The 23,255-nt window shown below is 42.6% G+C and overlaps 1 protein-coding gene across 3 annotated transcripts in view; it reads right to left on the reverse strand.

Annotated features, from left to right (window-relative positions):
- Window positions 1–346: 346 nt before the first annotated feature.
- Prmt3 (protein arginine methyltransferase 3) overlaps window positions 347–23,255 on the reverse strand; it is a 98,793-nt gene continuing 75,884 nt past the window's right edge. For 2 of the 3 annotated variants that reach the window (XM_021168526.3, XM_029479453.2), the window contains 3 exons: window positions 20,677–20,727; window positions 20,398–20,485; window positions 5,416–9,885 (listed from right to left, as the gene is read on the reverse strand). In XM_021168526.3, coding sequence (XP_021024185.1) covers window positions 9,776–9,885; window positions 20,398–20,485; window positions 20,677–20,727 — 249 coding nt within the window. In that variant the 3' untranslated portion in view covers window positions 5,416–9,775. Of the gene's footprint in view, window positions 701–5,415; window positions 9,886–20,397; window positions 20,486–20,676; window positions 20,728–23,255 lie in introns of those variants that run through there. The other variant, XM_029479452.2, reaches the window with a different exon arrangement.

Consider the following 23,255-nt stretch of genomic DNA (forward strand, 5'->3'; position numbering starts at 1 on the left):
GTTTTTTAATTATTTCATTGGTCTCCAAATGCAGTGCTTCCCTGACCGGATCCTAAGGAATATTGAAGCTGCAAGATGCTGAATGCTATCACATGACAACGGGAACAAGAGATAGAGGAACCTATCTCTTTACTCAGCACTTCTTAGGAAGGGTCTAGACTCAGGGTTTTAAAGAAATGACTTAGAAGCTGATTGTATTAGCACACTTGTAGTTTCAGAACAAAACAAAACTTACACATAAAATCATTTTTTTCATTATTATTTTTTTTTATTCACATTACATCCTGATCGCAGCCCCCCTCCATCCTCTCCTTCCAGCCTCACCCTTACAAAACCCCTCTCCCTTCTCAGAAAATGCAAAGTCCCTCTTGGGCACTACCCCACCCTGGGACATCCAGTCCCAGCGGGCTAAGCACATTCCCTCCCACTAAGGCCCAACCAGGCAGTCTGGTTAGGGGAAGGGGATCCAATGGCAGGCAACAGAGTCAGAGACAGCCCCCCTTCTAGTTGTTAGTGGACCCATGAAGACCAAGCTGCACCTCTGCTACAAATCCACACATAAAATCTTAGGCATGGGTGGCACACACATACCAGTATTCTTGGCACACAGGAGAATGAAGCAGGATTGCCACAAGTTCAAGGCCGGCATGGTCAGTGAAATGAGTTCTAGATCAGCCCTGGCTACCAAGTGAGATCCTTTCTGAAAAAAGCAAACAGACGTGATCACCCAGGATGATGTACTGTTACAGGCAGCCAAGCAGTGCTCAGAAACACAGGGCTGCAGCAGAGACAAACCCCCAGGCCCAGAGCTATTTTGTGACTATAATCCTCTACAGGTAACTCAGCCAGAACAGGGACATTCCCCAGATCACCCAGAGGACAAAGAAATCTCAGCTACAAAGCCTCACTTTAAAATGCTGTCTGCCAGGAGTTCTTGTCTGGTGTACAAATCTTCAAAGAAACACCACACACCAGGACAGCTGGAGGCTGTGCTTCTGCCATCATTCTTCTGTGTCAACAAGGCCAACAGCCAAAGCTGGGACCCTACCAAACCAGAGTTAGCTCCACTCGACCATCCAGCAGCTCCACCAGCAGGTAGGTCAGGTCAAACTAGCTATGGCGCAGTTTGAAAGGCTCTGCTTTTATTACCTACACTGTACACAGGCTGGATCTAATCTGCAAACACACACACACACACACACACACACACACCCTGATTATCATGCATAAATATGCTTAGTGGGGTACAGTGGCTCACATCTGTAATCCTGTACTCTAGAGGCAGAGGCAGGACAATTGCTGTGAGTTTGATACTAGCCTGGGCTACACAGTGAGTTCCAGTCTATAACCTGGCTTATAGACTGAAGACTTATCTCATAGTCAGAGATGTCTGTGCCTCAATCCTCTTCAACCCCACTTCTCAGTGAGAAGCAAGCATGCTTGTCAAACAACTTAATCTTTCTGTGCTTATTTCTTACACTCCTAGTCAGTCAGTCAGTCAGTCTGTCAGTCTGTCTCTCCATTTTAAATGTGACCCATGATTATTTGTCATGATAGAAGAGAACTGAATTTACATATTCTACCCTAGTTCTCATTACTATCCTTATTCCCATAACTGATTATGGTATTGGGGGTAGGGGGACGGGGGTGCCAAACCGAGGGCCTTGCACTTGCTACACCTTAACTGTTGGCTAAACCATTTTATATATCAAGAATGGTGGCTTATAATTCTAGCACTTGCGAGACTGAGGCAGGAGGATCACTGCATGTGGGGAGCAGATGTGGCAGCAGTCCCAAAGGCGCCAGGGACTGCAGCTAAGTCGTATGACTTGCACCTGACTTCCTCATATAAACCACAAACATCGTGAGAGCTGCGCAGGTGTACCAGGTTACTGGCGAAGCCATTTTGGTGGAGATATGCCCCTGCTGCCCTGATTAACTGAAGCTGCGTACCTGGTGAGGTGATGTGGCCTGCTGTGAGTAGATAGGAACTGATAGTATATAAGAGTGAGAGGCCCAGGGCTCGGGGTCTTTCGCCTACACAGTCAATGTTCTCCCAATAAACGTGTGCAGAAGGATCCTATTGTGGTGTCTTTCTTGCTGGCGAGTCAGGTGTCCCACAACTGCAAGTCTAGTCTGGGCTACAGACTGAGACCCTGTCTCAAAATAAACCACCCACCAAAAAAGGTCTGGAGAGATGGCTCAGTGGTTAAGACCTCTGAGGGCTCTTCCAGAGGTCCTGAGTTCAATTCCCAGCAACCACATGGTGGGTCACAGCCATCTGTAATGGGAACTGATGCTCTTTTCTGTGTCTGAAGACAGTGGTAGTGTACTCACACACATAAAATAAATCGAGAGAGAGAGAGAGAGAGAGAGAGAGAGAGAGAGAGAGAGAGAGAGAGAGAGAGAGTATAAAACAAAGCAAAGCAATCAGGAGGTTAGATCAAGTCAGAGGCCTGATCTGAGTTGAGGCCAGGTTGGGCTACCTAGCAAGTCCCTGCATCAATCAATAAAATGAAGAAAAAAAAAAAAAAAGCAAATACACACAAAGTTAAATCAATTCTTTTGTTTCTAAGCATTCGATTGTCTTAAGGTCTCACTCACTTCATAAGAAGCAGTTTGGGCTTCCTACTTTCTTCCAGAATGTTTTCACCCTTCAGCTTTACTAAGCTAGATGGACTTCCAGGTGGTGAGAAGGGACCAGCCCCACTTGCATTTCGCAGGCTAGATGGCCCCTGTGATCCTCCTGGCTCAGCATACTGCAGATGCCATCAAAATCTAACAAAATGGCAGGACACACAGCAGCATTTTAAATTGCCTCAGCCATACCTTTGTCTATTTAAGGAAAAGGCAGGATCATTAAGCCACAGCCTATAGAACTGCAGAGAAGCCCAAAAAGCAAAGATTCGTGGGAAGAATTCTATTAGGGACCCCAGCAGGGCTACATGGAGATGCATGCTAATGAAGACCTCAGTGCCCAAGTTTAACACACTCCCCAGCCCACAGGAGCTTTTGTTCTTTTGAAACCATAACATAGATGGGGAAGATAAGCACTTCAAACACTTCCTATTCCCTGCTCAGACCTTAAAGTGTTTCTAATTATTAGAACGGTCTATACAGTGTGAGATTTAGCTGAGTCACCTATATAGTATGAGATTTAGCTGAGTCACTCACGATCTCACCTTTGTATTTACCTCCTAATGCATAAGTGAACAGACTCCTACTGTTTGGAGACAGGGTCTTGCTATAGAGCACAGGCCTGCTTCAAATTCTCCATCAGTCCTCTTTGGCCTTGCAAGTGCTTGGGTTAGAAGCACTAGGCACCGTGGTCAGCTTCTTATATATTTTAATTAGAAAAAAACAAATCTTTTAAGGGAAGCTTTGTATCTGGGCAACTAGTTTAATATGACATCTGCTGTTGCCAGTTCTAAAATCTACATTACCTACATTTATAAAGAACCAGCCAGTTCCATATTATATATGCATATGGAGACTATAGGACCCTCCAGCTTAATGTACAAGCTTGGGCCCTTGTGGTATGCAGGTGTTTTCTTTGTAGGAAATTTTGTGCTTACTAATTAAAACAATAAGCACATAGACGGTAAGAGAAATAGCAGTTATAAAAATAGTTTTATTTTTCAAACCCCACATCTAGTAAGAGCAGCAGCATCTCTCTTTGTTGCAAGTCTCAGAACACTGCTCAGGGCTCCTAGAGGCATCTGCATTCAGCCAGTTACGGCAAGCCTTTCTGGTTGAAGTCTATGAAAAATGGCCTCATCAAAATCTAACACACAATAATTTCTTATAGGTCAGTTGCAATGTGGAATCTTAACCTACGCCAACCAATGTGTGACTTACAACATGAAACCTCAAGGGGTTATTGTGCCCTTTGAATGGGCAGGTGTAACTTGTGTGTGTGTGTGTGTGTTAGTAATTCACTGAGCTATGTAGATCTCCCAGAGCTGGTATATTTTATTATCCAGTATTAAAACCATCTCAGTATTCTCACTAATCTCAAAATGGACAATCCCTCACCTTCCCAAGGCTCTTGTCCTATTGGAGAAAGAAAATAAAAGATCGGTAAGATAGTATGAGACAGCTAATAGAGCCATGGGAAGGCTAGAGGCTGGGCCTGGAAATGTGAGTGGCCTTCAACTGGCCACCAGGGAAACCTGAGTGCTACCAGTGTCATCTGGGCACTGCACTGTGGCACTCCCTGCAGCTGTGGTTTCCTGTACAGGAGAAATATGGCAAGCCTGGAGCTCACAGGTGTCAGCTTATTTTCCAGGATTCTCATTTCAGCTTCTTGAGTCTTACCATTCTTTAGTAGAAACCCTTCCTCCTGCATTACTTGTCATGGTTTGTGAGTCATTCTTTCAAGTAAAAATGATGCATTAAAAAAAGATGGATGGATTCACAATCTACTACAGCACAGGTGCTGTCCCTGGAGATGAATACTGTACTGTAGCATGTGGCAAGGGCCCTGTGCTAATATCATGCAAAATGCATATGTGTTGGCTTTTGAGACAAGGTCTCAAATGGGTAGTGCTGATTGGCCTGGAACTCTGCAGCAGGCTGGCCTTGAACTCACCAAGATCTTTCCAAGTCTTAGAATTACAAGCATGTGGCACCATGCCCAGCTCAGAATGTATATTAAGACCATGTAGTAATTGTCCTCTGATCTCTAGATGTGTGCTGTGACATGTGTCTTCCCCTCCCCAAACACACAAAGCAAAATACATGTAATAAAAATGATGCCAGTACTTAAATGTAATTAAAGAGATGACAAAATGTGGTAAAACCGTGACTTCCCTGGGGCTGCCCTGTACCATCAAAGCAGCTTCAAACAGCATAAAAGGCAGATAATCCTGTCAGCAATAGTTTTGTTCTTCTGCATGGTTTGGGGACATCATCAGGAGTGTGTCTACTATACTTGGAGAAACAATTTCTCTCTCCAGGTGAGTTTTTGGGCCTCCACATTCCAGCTGATAGGCGACTGGTGTGTGAGTATTCACTTCTACTATCAATACTATGCAATACTCCTTCAAAAGCTACTATTTTGGAATTCTGCCCTCATGAGCGCTCCTGGCTTTGGTGATCACTAACACAGCCCAGACCCTTTAACAGACCATCATGGGGCCTCCCATCCCCCAAGGATATTAAGGTGGTTATTGGTTGCTGGGGGAGATTTTGTTCAGTGGAGTAGCCAATTTTAAGCTGCCTATAGGTAATTAAACTCACTGTTTCACCAATCTTGACCTGATGGACTTTTGCTCTGCTGTTGGAGCCCGAGCTGGAGTGACTAAATGTTTTTCTTCTGCCTCAGGAAAAGTTCATACAACAGCTTCTCAGCTTATTTTGAAAATATTTTAAAAAATGGATCAAATTTATATCATCCCACAGAAAGTGAGGCTAATAAAGAATGCCACGTGACTCAAATACTTGAACAAGTAATCATTTTATTTTTTAATATTGTGGCATAGTGGCCTTTTAAACATCGGGGCTAGGGGCTGGAAGGCTGGCCCAACAGTTCAGAAGTCTTCCAAAGGAACCAGGTTTCATTCCTAGCACAAACATGGTGGACCACAACCACTTGTATCTCCATTTTCAGGGAATCTGATGCTCTCTTCCTGGTCCCTTAGGTACCAGGCATGCAAGAGGTACACAGACATACATTCAGGAAAAACATCCATAGACATACAGTGGGTAAATAAAAATCTTCAATGAATAAGAAAGTTGGGCTCATCCCAAGTTAATCTTGTGGTTTAACATTCCTATGGCAGGGTTCCCATGTTGCCATTTTTACTGAATTGCATATTCCATGCAGAGAATACACTGTAACTAAGTTGCTTTTTTGCCTTCTTTCCTGTTAAATTTCAATAATCACATGAATTCAGCGACAGAACATTTTTTTATTTATTATTCAGCTACAAGGAATATGAATTACTTCCTATCAGCCAAGAAGCGCAGCCAATATATGAAAAATGTATTAGGAAGGTCAAATGAATTGTAAAGATATTTTGAAACCACTTATTTTTCATTCTACTTGGAGAGTTTCACTTTAAGCAAGGAGACACTCAAAATCATGGCAAGGTTAAAAACCAGACGAGCTTTCAAGCCAACAATGGCTGAGCTGACGGGTGGGCAAGGACACACTAAATATCCTGCCTCAACGTCTGAGGCATCAGTAAACAGCAGAGTGAGTTGGGCAGAGCCCCCAAATGGCAACACTGCTGACCTGCAATAAGTTCCCTGAGCTCTGGAGGTCAGCAAGACTCCAAAAATTCCTTAAGGCTCTGAAGTCATTCATTGGCTGAGCCACTCTGTAGCTCAATGTAGAGCTGTGACACCCGCAGCCTGTAATACTTCTGTTGACACATTTGTTAGCTTTGTTGAGATGGTTTTGCTACCTGTGATTGCTTTTCTCATTGTTCTGATCAAAATGAGGGAAGAACTATGTTTGCTGTTGTTTTCCTCTCTCGGCACAGGGTCTCTCTCTGTTGCCCTGACTGGCCTTGAACTTGCTATGGCGAATAGGCTGGCTTGCAATTCACAGAGATCTGCCTGCTGCAATTAAAAGCATGTACCACCAAGCGTCGCCTGAGAATTGTTTTTTTTTGGTTCACGTTTTCAAAGGTTCCATAAATAGTCTTTAGGTCCCATGTGCTTGCAGGGAGCCTCTGCAAGGACCTGCTCCTAAGAAAGGGGCCCTGGACAAGATCTCTGCAAAGTCTTGGCTTCAGAGGCCTACTTCCAGATCCAGTCCCACCTGAAGTCTCTACAGTTTTGCAAAATAGCACTACCAGCTGGTACCAAAGATCAACTCCAGCTTTGGGGCTGTGTCAAACTGTACCATTATATGGCCCAGGCTGGCCTTAAACTTGCAATCTTCCTGCTTTAGTTTTGATCAGTAGGATCACAGGAGTGTGTTACTATGCTTGACTCTTGTCTACCCGGGTGTCTGCTGATTCTCTTGGAACTTTCTAAACTAAGATAATCAGCTACAAAGTTGCAGTTTCCTAAATCCCTTTAAGCAGGGCAGTAAATGTTTAGCCATGGTTAAAGTAGACAAATTTAAAAATTACCTTCTAGTCAACCCTCCGCCTGCACAGATGGACCTCCAGTTGCTTCATTCGCTCCATGTTTTCGATTTTAAAAAGCAAAGTCCTTGTAACCTCTGTCCTGCTGTGCCTGCCTTCTCTGCCGTGACCAGTCATGAGTCCTAGGAGGGAGCTGTTCTCTCATGGCTGCCACTAAAAATACATTTATTCCTTTCCCAAGTGTAGCTTTTCTACACAGATTATAAACCTTACCTCAATTTACTTCACTCAGGTTTTTACCTCAGTCTCAACTGAGAAAACATGGTCCCTGAATACTATCATCGAGTTAACCTGTTATTCTCATAAACCTGGAAGCCCACACAAAATCCAAAGCAGACAAGGAGCTGGGAGCCTTCTGTAGATGGGGGCTGGGAGATACCATTAGCTCCGTGAGCAATTACCAAACTCAGACATGGGGATGCAAGAGCCACTATAGGCAATTCAAATGAAGAATTTAGCAGCCCAAGCCAAAGGGCAGTGAACCAAAACAGGCTGCACTGAGTATGCACCAGGCAATCCCTGACCATGCTTCTCACCACAAACTGATCTCCTTACAAGAAGACAGCAAGCACAGGTGAGATCTATGAGCTAGTTTCAGTCTTTGCAAATGACTTAGGCTGGGCTCCATGACAGTGCTGGATGACTGACATGTCTTGATATTTCTCTGGTTCAAAGCTCTTAGAAGTTCTGTTACACTTCTTCCATCAGAAAGAGAGGCGACAGAGCCCTGAGACTGATCTTATACACACAATTGCACTTGAGACCCTGGTCCTTCCACCTTAAGGGACAGGAACAAGTGGGGCACATGGGTTAGTTCTGAGAAAGTGATAAGAAACAGGCTACTTGGAAGGTGAATGCAAGAGGATCAGAAGTTTAATGTCATCCTTGGCTACATGGCATGACTCAAAAAAATCAAACAAAACCCCAAACCACCACCACCAAAAAAATACCCTACCACTCACCACCCACCCACCCCAAAGCCAGGGGCCTAAACTGAGCTCAAAGCTCCAAGAAGCCAGATATTTGGAAACTGGAGAAAAGTGGCTAGCCAATCCCAGACACCCAGTGGCTACAAAATGAGAGCCAATAAACCCTAATTTCAAAACAAACTTGTCCAAGGGAAACACTAAACTCCTCAATTCTGCCCCTAAACAAATCTCCTCTCCTCTTTCCTATCATCTGCCATGAAAACCCCAGCCTGACCCCGATGTCTCATTATATAACAACCAGGCTGGCCTCAACTCACTGAGGTCCACCTGCCTCTACTTCCTGAGTGCTGGGTTAAAGGTGTGCACCACTATGCTTGGCAAGAGGGATCATTTTTGAGAAATACTTTTTTAAATAGTAGAGAATTTTGAAAGAAAAAAAAAAAAAGGAAAGGAAGGCTGGAGCATAGCTCAGTTAGCCCAGAGTTAAATTGCAATACTGCAAAGCACAATACGTAATCTGGTGGGTTATGTATTGTAACTGTAACTGAAAGTACAGTTCTTTCGTGTTGTGCTCTTCACTCCCCTCTTGTCTTAGGTAGGAGCCAATACTGTCACCTCCATCCACTTACTGAGGCGGTGACCTGAACACCTGAACTGTAGTAACATAAACCAGCAACTCCATGAAGGGGCTAGGAAAGAGGCCACGCCCACACTGAGATCTGCAGCTGAATGGGAACTGACCTACTGCAGAGCTAGCCTGATCTACTGATGTCTAGTTTGGACAAAAAACATGCCTGGCTGTTCTGCTGAAGCCACAATTTTCTTGAAATCAACTCCTTCCTTGACTTGTTAAATGCTACAACTTCATGAAAACATTCAGTGTGATGAGTCATATCCCAAGAAGTGCTCTGCTTATTTTATTCTTGTATTGGAGTGGAGGAGTAGATTAGTACAGCGCTTTCCTTCAATATTTCAATAGTTACATATTTACTGGATATTTTTCATTCTTTCAACCTGAATAACATGATTTTATAGAATTAGCAGACGGATACATGACCTTGGTGCAAACCTGATCTGAAAAGGCAGCATTTTAGAGAGGCATACATCTACCCCATCCTGGAGAGCAGTCTGTCACACCAAGGCTACATCCTGAAGTTAGACTTCCCCACAATGCTAGGCTATGGCTGAAGAGCACTGAAGAGGCCCAGCTGACAGCTGCAGGTGGGTAGAGGGGACCGCAGCACAGCCTCTGCAAACGGGATGTTTGTCCACTGGCTCTCTAGTCTTGAGATATCCTGATATTTCAGCAAAGAGTGTAACTAAAAATTGTTCCTCTAGAAAGGAAATCTACAGTAAAACACTGCTTTGTGCTGCTCAATATTAAAAACAAAATTTATATTAAGAAACATATATCTATATTTAAAAAAAACCAGGATTACTACTGTTCCAAAAGTAAGCCAATTCAAATGACTCTCAGTCTAGCAGGAGAGGAAGTCTCTTCAGCTAATCTGGCCAAGCAGGCTTCTGTGACTAGGATCTCTAGGAGCAGAAGCAGGAGGAGGGAGGAGGCCAGGATCTTTCACTGAGCTCTGCTTTATCTAGGCTTACTACCCAGTAGTTGCAGGGCCAGGATCAGCTGTGTTACAGCCCCATGGAGCCTGCCCATCCCGATCACTGCCCTATTCCGCTTTAAAGACAGATAGTTGGATGTGCTTCAGACTTTGTGGCAGCTGGAGACCATGACTGTCACTGGAGACTGTAAGTCTGGGTTGAACTGTTCAAAGTCAGGGTCACAATGAGGGAACGAGGATCCTTCTTATTCTTGTGAACTGTGATCTTTCCTTTCAAAGCCTCACCTACAAAGAAAGGCAAAGCATTTGATGAAAACAGGTTAGTGGAACACAACACCCAGTGGGTCTCTTTTTCTGTGACCACAGAGGCACAGGACATGGCTGCTGGCCTTCAGTGTCCTGCCACTGTAAACAGGAAGAACCTATGGAGGTGCAACTGTGAATACACAACAGTTCTGCCCACCGACACCTGCAGCAGGACAAAGCCAGGCTTTCCTGAAGACGCAACAGAATGTCTACATACCTATCTAGTGTGAAATCTCTCTGCAGAGTTACCAAAGCAACAAGGCTGACAGTAATAGCCTCAGCTTCCCTGCTTTAATAAGATCACACCACAGCGCCAGGCACAGCTTCACAACATGGACTGACACAGGATATAAGAAAGAATGACTCTGTGTGTGTGTGTTTGTGTGTGTGTATGACTGTCTGAACACTGAATATATACTGCATTAAAAACGAAAGCCCTGTACTAATCTACTCCTCCACTCCAATACAAGAATAAAATAAGCAGAGCACTTCTTGGGATATGATGGTTTCATTACTAATATACTCCATGTGTCTTTGCAGTTAGGCAAGACTCATAGACCAATGGAAGAAACAGTGTGGCCAGGGCTCAAACCATTTGGCAAAACCTAAAAGAGACTTATATGCTGATGTGTAAGTTAATGTGTGTCTTTGGCTCTGATACCTAATATATTCCTCTATGCTGTGATTGTTATTATTCAAGACAAGGTTCCAGGTCAGCCCTAGGCTATAGAATAATATATTATTCTATACTAACATATATTCTATATTATTCTATAGCCTAGGGCTGACCTGGAACTCGCCAAGGCTGGCCTTGCAGGTGTGAGCCAACACACCCAGCCTTTTCTCTGTATCATTAAGAAAATGACATAAAACTACCTCAAGCTGGCATGCTCAAGAACAAGAGGAGTACCCATGATTCCTAGTTCCTATTCAGATGGTTGCAGACACTCCACCAAGCACAGGTTAAGCAGTGGTATATAACTGACAGGAACAGCCATTTTGCTTGTCCTTTGCACTAGGCAATCAGAAGGTGTTCACAGGTTCTCCTTCCCTTAGTGGCTATAAAACAGCTGTGAAGCATACTGTCCCTCCTTTTCAGATGACATTCAGAGAGGTCAGTCAGTGGGACAATAGGTTTTTGTTTTGTTGTTGTTTTTTCCCTGGTGCTTTCCCACTGAGCTCCTACCCAGACCCAAGAACCAGGATTAATAAATGAGGTCATTTGCTTCTCAAGTCTGTGCTCCTCTGCTGTATAGCAATGCCTTACATCTATCTGGAAAGAGTTGCTATGGCTAAATATACTAATGTGGACATGAAATGCCCTCAGTTTCACTACCCAGTCACATCTTTCTATAATGGCATTAGTATCTAAATCACACAATTGTATAATTATAACAAATTATAATATACTTATTTGTTATGACATTAACCTAAAGAAGAAACAAAGGCATTACAATCCTCACTAAATCTAAGAGAATTTGCAATTTAATATATATAATAATGCTGTTGAAAATGTACTTGTGTGTAGAGACCAGAGGTCAATATTGGGTGCCTTCCTCGACTGTTCCCCATTTAATTTTTTTTTATTTAAATTTTTATTAGTTCTTTTGGATGTTCACGCAATATGTTTTGATCATATTCATTCCTATTCCCCCAACTCCTCCCAGATCCATTCTTCCTTCCCTTCCCACCCAACCATGAGACCTTTTGGTGGTGTTATTAATATTTTTGAGACAGGCTCCTGGAGCTCCATGTAAACTGGGTTGGCCTTGAACTCAGAGATATGCACTTGTTTTGCCTTCTGAGTGCTGCTCACTGTAAAGGCACTGCTCTACATACAATGCCTAGCTTTTCTTTCTTCTTATTCTTTCTTTTCTTCAAAACAAAACACCATCGAGCCCAATTTGTGCGGCTTATATATCTTTAGATGTGTGTGGGGCCTTACATGGAGTATGGCCTACTTACTAGGGGTTACAAAGAAAACTGTCTGTTCCTCTCCCAGAAGCCATCAGTTGCCAGGCCCGTTTAATTTTACTTTTGTTTTCTGTGACAGGATCTCACTATGTAGCTTTAGGTGGCCAGGAAGCCATAGAGATCTACCTACTTCTGCCCCAGCCCAACATGTGTTGGGGATAAAAGAATGAATGCACCATTACTTCTGGTGCAGCTTCCTCATTTCTTTGAGTTAGGGAGTTCCCCATTATAACTGGAGCTCTCCAACCGGGCTACATTGGTTGGTCAGTGAGCGGCAAGGATCAAGCTGTCTCTGCCTTTTCAGCACCAGAATTATATGTGCTATCACACTTGCCTTTTTACATAGGTACTGGGGATTTGAACTCTTGTCCTCAAGCTTGCAGGGCAGACACTCTACCAACTAAATGACTACTTTTGTAGTTTTAAACTTTTATACTAATAAAACTGGTCTAAATATATCATTTATTGATTCAGAAACTGGGTAGGTGACACCACTTCATGGTAAATTAAACAGAGAGAAAATGGAACTTATGCTATGTATTTATGTAAAACAATGAGGCACTGCTATAGATCACAATGACTGAGGAGACATGCTCAGGGGATGGACTCAGCACTGTGTGGACCACATTCTCCCCGCTGATCTACAAACTCAGCATACCCTGCCATTACCCACTGGAGTTTAAGAGCAGAAACTATGATGCCCCTAAAATGTATATGTAAAGAGAAGCTGAACAAGTAAGAGAACTCCACATTTTATAAAGATGGTGTCCTCCTGGCTTAAGGACAGACACATAGATCAAAAGAACAAAGTGTGTGCTCGAAAAGATGCCTGTATGCATATGGCCCATTAATTTTTGACAAAGGAGCCAAGGTAATTAAATGGGAAATGGACAGTTCTGTCAAGAAAAGAAGATGGAACAACTGAAAAGATGGATTACTAACTCTTAAATGAACTCGAGATAGACTACAGACCTAAGTGTGGAGAGCAAGAGTGAATGTTCCAGAAGAAACACAACATCCCTGTCAGAATCAGCTCGAGTTTTAAGACTGGTACACAAAGCACATGCTATCAGTGATGGACATGCTAAAACTCATTAAAATGGTCTATTATTTGGAAAGACAAGGCAGGAACGGGAATGAAGATATTAGCAATCTGATAAAGAACTTGTTTCCATTTACACAAACAATTCTTACAACAAATAGTTCACCTAAAAACCAAGCAAACGGGCATGGTGTGGTAGCATCTACCAAGAACATTAGGGCAAAAGCAGCGGCAGGAGGATGGCGAGTTCAAAGCCAGCCTGGGCCAGCCAGGCAGGGATACATAGTGAGACTATCTCAAAAACCTACATTCTCACCTAAGATTCACATGCCAGTAAGAGATGAAAATGCCGTTAGTATCAGACAAATGCAAATTACAAACACAAGCACAAAGCTGGGCGGGGACCCAGCCATAATCCCAGCACTCAGAAGGCTTAGGCAGGAGATGCTGGACCACAGAGATTGAGACTGTCTCAAAGACATAAAGCCAGTAAAAAGTACCCGATAGAATTGTTAAAATAACTGACTTTATTTACAGTTTCAAATAATAAGCAGTACTCACAACACTGGTAGACACATTAAACGTGAAGTGCCTTAGATAAGAAGCAGACATGGCTGCCGTTCTCATGTTTGAAGAGAAAACAAAAGACCTCTCTGCCATAGCAGTAATTTCAAAGATTAGGGTGCAATATGCACATACTGAAGTTAATTAAATAGTGTGAAGGGTCACAGTGGTAAACACATAATTCATACTGCTGAGCCCCTTCAATTGTCCATGCCTATCTAAAGTGCCAAAGCAGTGGCTGGCACAGTGGGCTAGATAAGAGTAATTAGTCAGTGTCAGGCAGATATAAATAACTGATGCTGCTAGGACTGTGCAGCAGGCTCTTGGGGGGTAGAGAGAAACAGCCCGAGCAAGCTCACTGTGTGTGTAAGAGCCTGAGGAAGCTCACTGTGTGTGTAAGAGCCTGAGGAAGCTCACTGTGTGTGTAAGAGCCTGAGGAAGCTCACTGTGTAAGAGCCTGAGGAAGCTCACTGTGTGTGTAAGAGCCTGAGGAAGCTCACTGTGTGTGTAAGAGCCTGAGGAAGCTCACTGTGTAAGAGCCTGAGGAAGCTCACTGTGTGTGTAAGAGCCTGAGGAAGCTCACTGTGTGTGTAAGAGCCTGAGGAAGCTCACTGTGTGTGTAAGAGCCTGAGGAAGCTCACTGTGTGTGTAAGAGCCTGAGGAAGCTCACTGTGTAAGAGCCTGAGGAAGCTCACTGTGTGTGTAAGAGCCTGAGGAAGCTCACTGTGTGTGTAAGAGCCTGAGGAAGCTCACTGTGTGTGTAAGAGCCTGAGGAAGCTCACTGTGTGTGTAAGAGCCTGAGGAAGCTCACTGTGTGTGTAAGAGCCTGAGGAAGCTCACTGTGTGTGTAAGAGCCTGAGGAAGCTCACTGTGTGTGTAAGAGCCTGAGGAAGCTCACTGTGTGTGTAAGAGCCTGAGGAAGCTCACTGTGTATGTCAAAGCTTGAGCAAGCTCACTGTATGTATAAAAAGCCTGATCACAAGCATACTTTCAAATTTAAACATGAAGCAGATCAGATTTTTAACACAAAATTGTTGTGTAAGTTGTGTTAACAAAACTGTACACTATTTTCAGAGGTAAAGAAACACCACACATTGAAAGGAAGTCGTTTGTAACTAAACCCTCTATCTGGGAGGCCAGTCTCCCACCAAGCTATTTGCAGTTATTTTTAGAACTAGTTTGTAAATAAAACAAAAACCTAGTGGATTTTTGTTCTTAGTCAAATGGATTCTGGATGAATTCTTATTTTACACATTCTTAGTTGGAGAAATTCCTTATTCACATTTCTTTTTTCCTTTCTTTCTTTTTTCTTTTAAAACTGAATGCAGGGTCTCTCTGTATAGCATGACTGGCCTGGACTTCTCCATGTAGAACAGGCTAGCTTTGAACTCAGAATCCACCTGCCCCTACCTCCCTAGTGTAAACCATCAGGTCCAGCTACCTTTCTGCTTTCTAACTATTCAGCCTACCCTCACATAATTTGGCAAAATCTAGTTTGCCAAACATCACTGGCCACTGTTGAAGATATAAGCACAGACACACAGACATATGCACACACAGTCTAGGTAGACTAACTTCATGGCTACGCTTACAACATGTTACGATGCGATGATGCATGTACACCTATAATCTCAGCACTCAGGAGACAAAAGATCAGAAATTCAAAGTCATTCTCAAATAGACTCTGAGTTCAAGGCCAGATTGGGCCACTTGAGTCCCTGCTTCAAACAAACAAACAAACAAACAAACAAACAAACAAACAAACACTTTGCATGTTATATCATGGATACCAAAATTCATATATTTTAAAATCTCCTAGACTCTGGATTCTAACTTCACCTAAAAACTATGCCACACATTGAACATAAAATCACACACAGGAAGTTCTTTTCAGCCATACAAGAAAAAATCCAAACAACCTGCTCAAGTCCAGCAACACAGTAAGAAGCCCACGCACACTGGAGCTGGCAAGATGGCCACACAGCACTGAATCAAGCACCCTGACATGGTGCCACCCTCCTCCCTAAGTGACTGAAGAACTGGATTAAGCGAGTGATTCTTCTCTTATTGTACTCCCTCAGCACAGCAACGCTGATATGACAAACACAGATTAAAAACAAGAGGCTAGGGACTCATGCCATTAGAACTCAGTACAACATAAAGGGACACAAACATGCCATTAGAACTCAACACAGTGTAAGGGGATGTGGCAGCAGATTTATGCACAAGTTGACCTGGAGAATAGAGTGGGGAGCCATTAATTGAGGACAACCAGTAAGACTCCAAAGTGAGCAGAGCTGAAGTGGAACTCACACAAAGAAGCCAGGAGAGCTGCATTGGTAGAAGACTATCCTAAATTAATCCAAGAAGGGTCTTAAAAAAAAAAAGATTTATTTATTTATTATATGTAAGTACACTTAGCTGTCTCAGACGCTCCAGAAGAGGGCGTCAGATCTCATTACGGATGGTTGTGAGCCACCATGTGGTTGCTGGGATTTGAACTCAGGAACTTTGGAAGAGCAGTCAGTGCTCTTAACCGCTGAGCCATCTCTCCAGCCCCCAAGAAAGTTCTTAATAGGACAGTGCGCCTTTAATCCCAGCACTTGGGAGGCAGAGGCAGGAAGGTTTCTGAGTTCGAGGCCAGCCTGGTCTACAAAGTGAGTTCCAGGATAGCCAGGGCTACACAGAGAAACCCTGTCTCGAAAAACCAAAAAAAAAAGAAAAGAAAAGAAAAGTGAACTGTTGAAGAAATGACTACTCTAAGAGCTGCAGAGACTTAACTCAGTGGTAGAACATTTGCCAAGGATCTGTGAAGCTCTGGGTTGTTCCTCAAGTACCACAAGGCCCCAGGAGCAGAAAAGGTAGCTGGAGCATAAGTGACTCTGGAGGCCCTGAAAGGGCAGTGCTGGAGACGAAGGGTAAGCTTTCTGTATAAATGGCTTTGAGGAGAAGTCTGGATTTTATCTGGGTGAAACAGACCAATGAGGAGTTGGAAGTGTTGATGGCACATATAGTTCAATCTTGCTAACATTCCCTCTCATAAGCCTGCCTCCACAAGTCTCAGAAGATGATGTGTTGACCATGTGTTTTACTGTTTAAGACTTTGACATTTACATCTCTAGGACTGGCTATGATTCAGCAGGAACAGCATTGCCACCAAGCCGAGGACTTGAATTCAACCCTGGGACCCTCACTGTGGACTCAGAGAACCAACTCCCAAAATCGTCTGACTGCGCCATAAGCACTGTGCAGTGTGTGTATACACAAAATAAATAAAATGTAAGAAGTTTGTGCTAAAAAACAGATGGCATCTACAGTTCACTGAGTGTGTTAGTCTTTGTGTATAGTGCAGACAATGAGCCAATCACACAGCGCACCTCTCCATCACTTAGGATTTAATTTCTCTCAATAATGTTCTGTAGTTATAAATGTACAGGCCTCACATTTTTTCTTTTTAAAACTACATCTATTATCTGTCTGTCTGTCTACCTATCTAGCTATCTAATGTGTGTATGTAGGCACACATGTTTATCACTATGTGAATATGCTCAAATGTGTGTTTGTGCACATGTGCGTATCAAGAACTGTGAGTTGATTCTTTCCTTCTACCATGTGGGTCTCAGGGATTGATTTTAGACTGTCAAGCTTGGCAGCAGGCGCCTGTCCCCACTGAGCCACCTTGTCAGTTTTCTGATGTGAACCTGAGGCTTTTTTTCTTTGTCCTCTCTATGCTTGGAATCTGGCTTGTGAAGGTTTGTTGTTTTTGTTTTTTTAAATGTGATGATCAGCAGTTCATGCTTTTTGCTTTATGTTTGTGTTTATCTTGAGTTTTAATAGCCTTCTGTCCTAACTATTCTCTACCCTACGTCTCAGTACTTCTCTCAGGGACTCCTGCTCTTACCCTGAGGAAAGGGCACTTGGAATCTCCCTACACAGTGAGAAACTCCATGTTTGTTAAAACTTCCCCTTGTTTTGACTTTTATCATTCATCTACAACTATCAGTCTATCATCTCTACCAATCAAGCACCTATCAGCTATCATCTATCTATCACCCATCTTTTTATCTATCTGAGAGAGACTTTTTCAAAGCAGGGTCTCATGTAGCTGAGGCTGGCTTTGAATTTACTATGAAGCAAAGGATGACCCTAACGCCCACACTTCTCCCACAGGCCCACACCCAGTTCACCTTTAGAGGACTTTCATTCCCAATCCCATAGCCTTCTACTAAGACATCTCTGTCTCCACCTCCACAGGGAGGTGTCTTCTCATAGAAAATGGACCTACCTCAATGTGAGGCTCTGCTAAGTCTCTCATTTCTGGGTCTTTATAAGTTCATCTTTTTCTGCATTTGGTATATGAACCAACACCAGCTACTGAGGACTGCATGCAGTGTCCAGGTTCATCATTCCCTATATATTCACAGTGCTTCCTGCAGTTCAGTTCCATCTGAGTCTCATTTCAAAGCTTTGCTGGGTGCATGCAGGTAACCCATCTGCTGGGGAGAACACATTCCCACCACAAACTCCTACTGAGTCCCTACTGAATCCTGCTCATATAGGTAGCACTCTGACTGATGGAAGCCTACGACCTCTGAGAACTACTAGGGTCATGGTGAACTGCAGTGCTCTGATCTGTCTGTCTGTCTGTCTGTCTGCCCTTGTGCACCCACACTATTTGCTCTCCCATAAGCCTTCCATGTAGAATAGAGTTCTTGATTCATCTGCTTAGACCTCTACCCTACTACTAAATTCTAGCTTCTATTCCACAGCAGGGGACAATAAAAGTGGTAAGTTGGTGAGCTGTAAGACAACCTTGGCATCACATTCCTGCTTCATGACACTAGGAAAAGCCCAGAGATAAAGCATGGGGCGGGCAGTCATCTTAGGGATTATTGGAAGAGGAGGCAGAATTTCAAATTCTTACCAGTTATCAAGTATTACACTGCAATTAGAATAGAGAATTTGAAGGAGCAAACTTAAAGTCTGTCTTCTACCTCCTTCAAGTCTGAAATATACAGCAGGGGCACGCTCACTTGTAAAGTCCTGTGTTAAGATGGCAAGCTGCTAACAATAAGGAATACCTTCAAGTTTCCATGGAAGGCCAACATGAGCTACAGAAATAAAAGCTAAGCTGCTTCCAGAGCCTGGCTTGTGTTACTCTCCCGGTCAGTGGTGCTATGCTTCAGCTTTCTTCAGAGAAAATGATGCCATCAAAATCTAATTCCCACAAATACACTGAAACCTGGAATGAGAGGTGCCAGCAAGGCACAAGTTTCTCCTAATAGCCTCACCTGCACCTGTGTCCTGTTATGCAGCAACAGTGAAATCAAAGCCATCTCAGTGTCAGTAGAAGGAGACAGAACTTCGCATTAGCGTAGTGGTAATATGCAGCCGCCACTCGGCTTTAGCAAATCTCTGAGACTGAACCCCTCTGCAGCCTACTAATCCGAACTCTGAACAACTGTCCGAAGCCACTTCCTATCTACCACAACAGAACTCACGCTCCTGCTGGACACTCAAGTCTGGATGCCCCCTCTCCAGCCTTTCCTGGATGTTCTCAACAGTGTCTCAGCACATGGTCATAGGAAAACAAACTGAACACTGGCAGAGAAAAGGAAGTAAATGTGACAGCTATGTTCAAGAAGAGCTAGAACAGCCAGCATGCAGCCAGCTGAGACAGGAGGATTGCTCTGAGTTTGAGGCCAGCCAGGGTTGCAGAGTAATACCTGTCTCAAAAACAGTAACAAATATGTGTCAGGTATTAATGTGCAGGTAAACATATTAAAAAAATGAGAGAAACTGAAGGTGTAAAAGATTCCTCCAATTTATGTGAGGTTTAAAGGTGAGAGCAGCTACACACAAATATGTAGAAAAGCTGAAGAAGCCTCAGCACGTAGAGTGACAGCCCCCACCCAGCTTCTGCATAGAAGCTTCCTCTCCTCTCCTCTCTCCCTCTCCTCTCTCCTCTCTCCCTCTCCTCTCCTTTCCTTCTCTATATGAAGTTGCCGTAAGGACAGTGACTACTGAGTAAGTCTCATACATTAATTGCTGATAGTGGCGTAGTCACTAAGGAAATAAGACATTTTCTCTTAGTTATATCTGCATGTTATCATTTCCTAGTTATTGATTAAAAAACATTTTCTGGAGGCTGAAAAGATAGCTCAGCAGCTAAGCCCACTTGGTGTTCTTGCGAGGACCTGTTCCCAGCACCCATGTCTGTAACTCCATCGGCATCTTCCTATCTCTACCAGCATATGTATGTATGTAGCACACATACATATGTCCAAACAAAATATCACATACACATAAAGTAATAAATCTTATTTTTATGAATTATTTTATGACAGTTTTGAGGTAGATAAATATTCTTTCTTTATTTTAGAAGGTAAAAATTAGACTTACTGATTGACCATGCTACTCAGTGGTTGAATGCTTACCTAGCATGTGTGAAACCAAAGGTTTAATCCCTAGCACCGAAAACCAGAGCAAAACAAAAGCCAAAAAGCAATAAACCTCATACAACTTAAAACTGGAAACTTTTCTAAGCATGGATTTTCAAGTTATTTTATTTGTGTGTGTGTGTGTGTATCTGTCTGTCTGTCTACTATGTATATGTGGGTGTCTGCAAGGTCAGAAGAGAATGGTGTTGGAGTAATAGGTGGTAGCAGATATGGATGCTAGAATAATTGGGTCTACTTAAAGAGCAGCAAGTACTATTGACAGCTGAGCTATTTTCTAGCACCTAAAATATGTTTGGAATCAAATACTACGATACTTTAAACACATGCAGGCGGGTAGCTCCAAGACCTCTAACCTCAGCATCTGCTATGTTCTTCTAAGTAAACTGACACGTGAGTGGCCACTGTTTCCCCAGAAGGAAGGCAATGCTTTGCCTGTGCTTGCTTTCTCACCTGCTTTAACGGGAAAAGGTTTTTCCAGCAGAAATACTGTCTGCTTCCAGTGTGTTTTGGTGCTCTGGGGGCCAGTAGAGAACACGACCTGCATTGGTGAAGTTCAAAAGTATCTGATGAGGTATAGGATTTTTAATGTCATGGCACATTAATCTACTACATCAAATGCAAGCTGCAATTGCTTACAACAGCAAAATGTTTCTGACCAAACACCTTGGGGCACAAATCTAACACAGTACTCTGCATAATTAGTCCTTATGAATAACTCATGATACTTACCCTGTTGTGGCAATTCTTCTCAAAATATATATCAAAGTACCCAGCAACTGCCTGTGATGTAAAAAAAAAAAAAAAGAAAAAGAAAAGAAAAGAAAAAAAAGCAATGCAATTGATCATTAATTACCTGATGTAGCCATTAACTACTCAGTTTTCTAAGATCTTACAAACTAGAAACTATCTCAGAGCAGACACCACACAAATTTACTTGTCACTGGGTAAGTAAAATGAAGATAATTGGCTTTTCCCCATAGAACAGTGTAATAATTAATATAATAAGGCTAATCAAACAATCAATAAATGGTTTATCAAGAGAAATGCTCATGCCAGACTGCTCAAGGTGAGAGGCCAGGAAGAGAGGCCTGACTAGGCTGAAATGCTGGTAGACAGCAGGGCAGCCATCTTGCTCCCTCCAGCTTTTGTCAGACTTCAGACAGCTGGGAGGGCAAGCTAGGCAAGGCTAGAAGCACCCGTCAGAGTCCAGACCACACTGTGACTCACAGAAACCTAAGAACATGGCTACACTCTGGCTTGGTTTACAGTAGAAGTGCTCTTTCATGCCACTCATTTAATTTTTTCTCATCTAATTCACCCAACTTTAAAGCAAATTATAATAGTTTTGTGATGGGATTACTAGGTATAATTTTTAAATGTTAACTATTTTTTTAAAACTATAATGAGCATAAATCACAGCACTCAAATAAAACCATGTTATGAAAGTATATATATATGTATGTATATATTCATGTATATATATACACACACACACATATATATATGTATACACATACACACACATATATATATGTGTATATATATATATCTGAAGAAAAACATTAAAATTAACTCTGAGACTTACTGGGACAACACAAAAAAGTCTCTAGAAAAAACTAACACATTTCGATAAATATATATTTCACCTTTGAAAAAAGATTTATGTTTATTTTATATGTATATATGACTGCATGTATGAATGGGGTCCATATGGTAATGATTTACACAAGATAATTATTGACAACCATGCTGACTAAGCCAATTGAAAGTTTTCAGTATTTTTTATTGATGGCCAGACTAAGGTGGGCTTGAGCCTTTGAAAAGTCTCTTGGTGCTTAAATGCAGGAATATAGCCTTCATAAAGGCAAAACCCACCCAGATATATCAAAGTTCAATGAGAGTAAGAGTAACTGAAACACTGAGTTCTGCACAGGATAGTAGTTGTTTTAGACATACCTTGCCAATTATTTTGGTTAAAATATCTGAACCATACTCAAGGCCATGGAGACCTCAAATGTGCTGCCATGACAGACATGACTGTAGGGGGCAGGAGGTAGAGGGCTGAGAACTGTCTAAGCAAACACACAATGGAGTCAGTCTAGGATGGCCTTACCTCAGTCATTTCAGCACATGTGCCTGATGCCTGTGCAAACCAGAAAGGGGTACAGATCCCCTCAGCTGGAGTTACAGCGGGGTGTGAGCTGCTGTATGTGACTGCTGGGAGCCAAACCTAGATCCTTGGCAAGACCAGCACATGCTATTAACCACCAAGACATCTCTGCAGCCCAATTCCACCTCTGTTTCTTTAAAACTTAAATGCTACTGTTCCGTTCTCCTTGATAATGGATTAAGTAGACTTAATCTGTTTTCAAAACTGGCATTAAATTAAACTTACAAAGTCCTAAAAACAAGACATTGATTATTGAAATAAATCACCATCAGGCCAATTTGTGTGCTCTGTTGCTTTTGCAAAGAATGTGGAGTTTTATTGATCTTTGAGGGCTAATTCACACTGAGTCCAAAGCAAATCCAATACTTACCCTTTAAGTTCATCCCGTCTTAGACACTAAGAGAGGATGGAAATCTGCTGATACTTCTGCCAAACAGAATCACTGAGCGGAGGAGGTTTTCAGACACAGACTACCCAGAGAGCCATGGGGCTAAAATGAGCTTCTATATCAAATCTCTGGGTCTCAAATACCGACGGTACCTCCACAAATGTAGCTAGCTGCTTTCCTAAGTGTATTCCTGGACACTTGCCTTGTTCACTAGTATACTCCTGGTGCCTGGTCTACAGAATGCAGTACAGATTTGCTGGGTGGTTTTGAGCAGATACACCTTGAGTCCACCACTTACCATGCTGATCACACTGTGCCCTATCAGGCCACAGCATTTTTACGAGGATGGCTGAGGCATAGCTAGGTTTTTTAGAATTTTCACCCAGCACCATTTTATAGAGCTCTCAAACATTTTTAGTCCCCTGTCTCTTATATACAGCTAGCCTGAAGTAGTTAGAATAACTAACTAAATCATTGTCCTTTGTACATTAATGATTCACCAAAAGAAATGAATAGAGATTTAAAAAACTGATAAAACCCAAATGATTTATTGCCATGTTTTGTTGTTGTTGTTTTTAAGGCTGGCTTATTTAGAAAAGAAGGACAATGACTAGGTATAATCTTCCCCTGGGAAGGGAGAGAGGACTAAGGACGGAGTCAAGTACTGATAGCTAAAGATTAATAATAAAAGAATCTTCAATAAAAACCCTTAAGAAGGAGACTGGTGGGCACATCCATGTAGCAGGAGAA

Source organism: Mus caroli, unplaced genomic scaffold (genome assembly GCF_978045245.1).
Source record: "Mus caroli unplaced genomic scaffold, Mus_caroli_1 scaffold_8, whole genome shotgun sequence".
In the NCBI taxonomy this organism is placed as follows: Eukaryota; Metazoa; Chordata; class Mammalia; order Rodentia; family Muridae; genus Mus; species Mus caroli.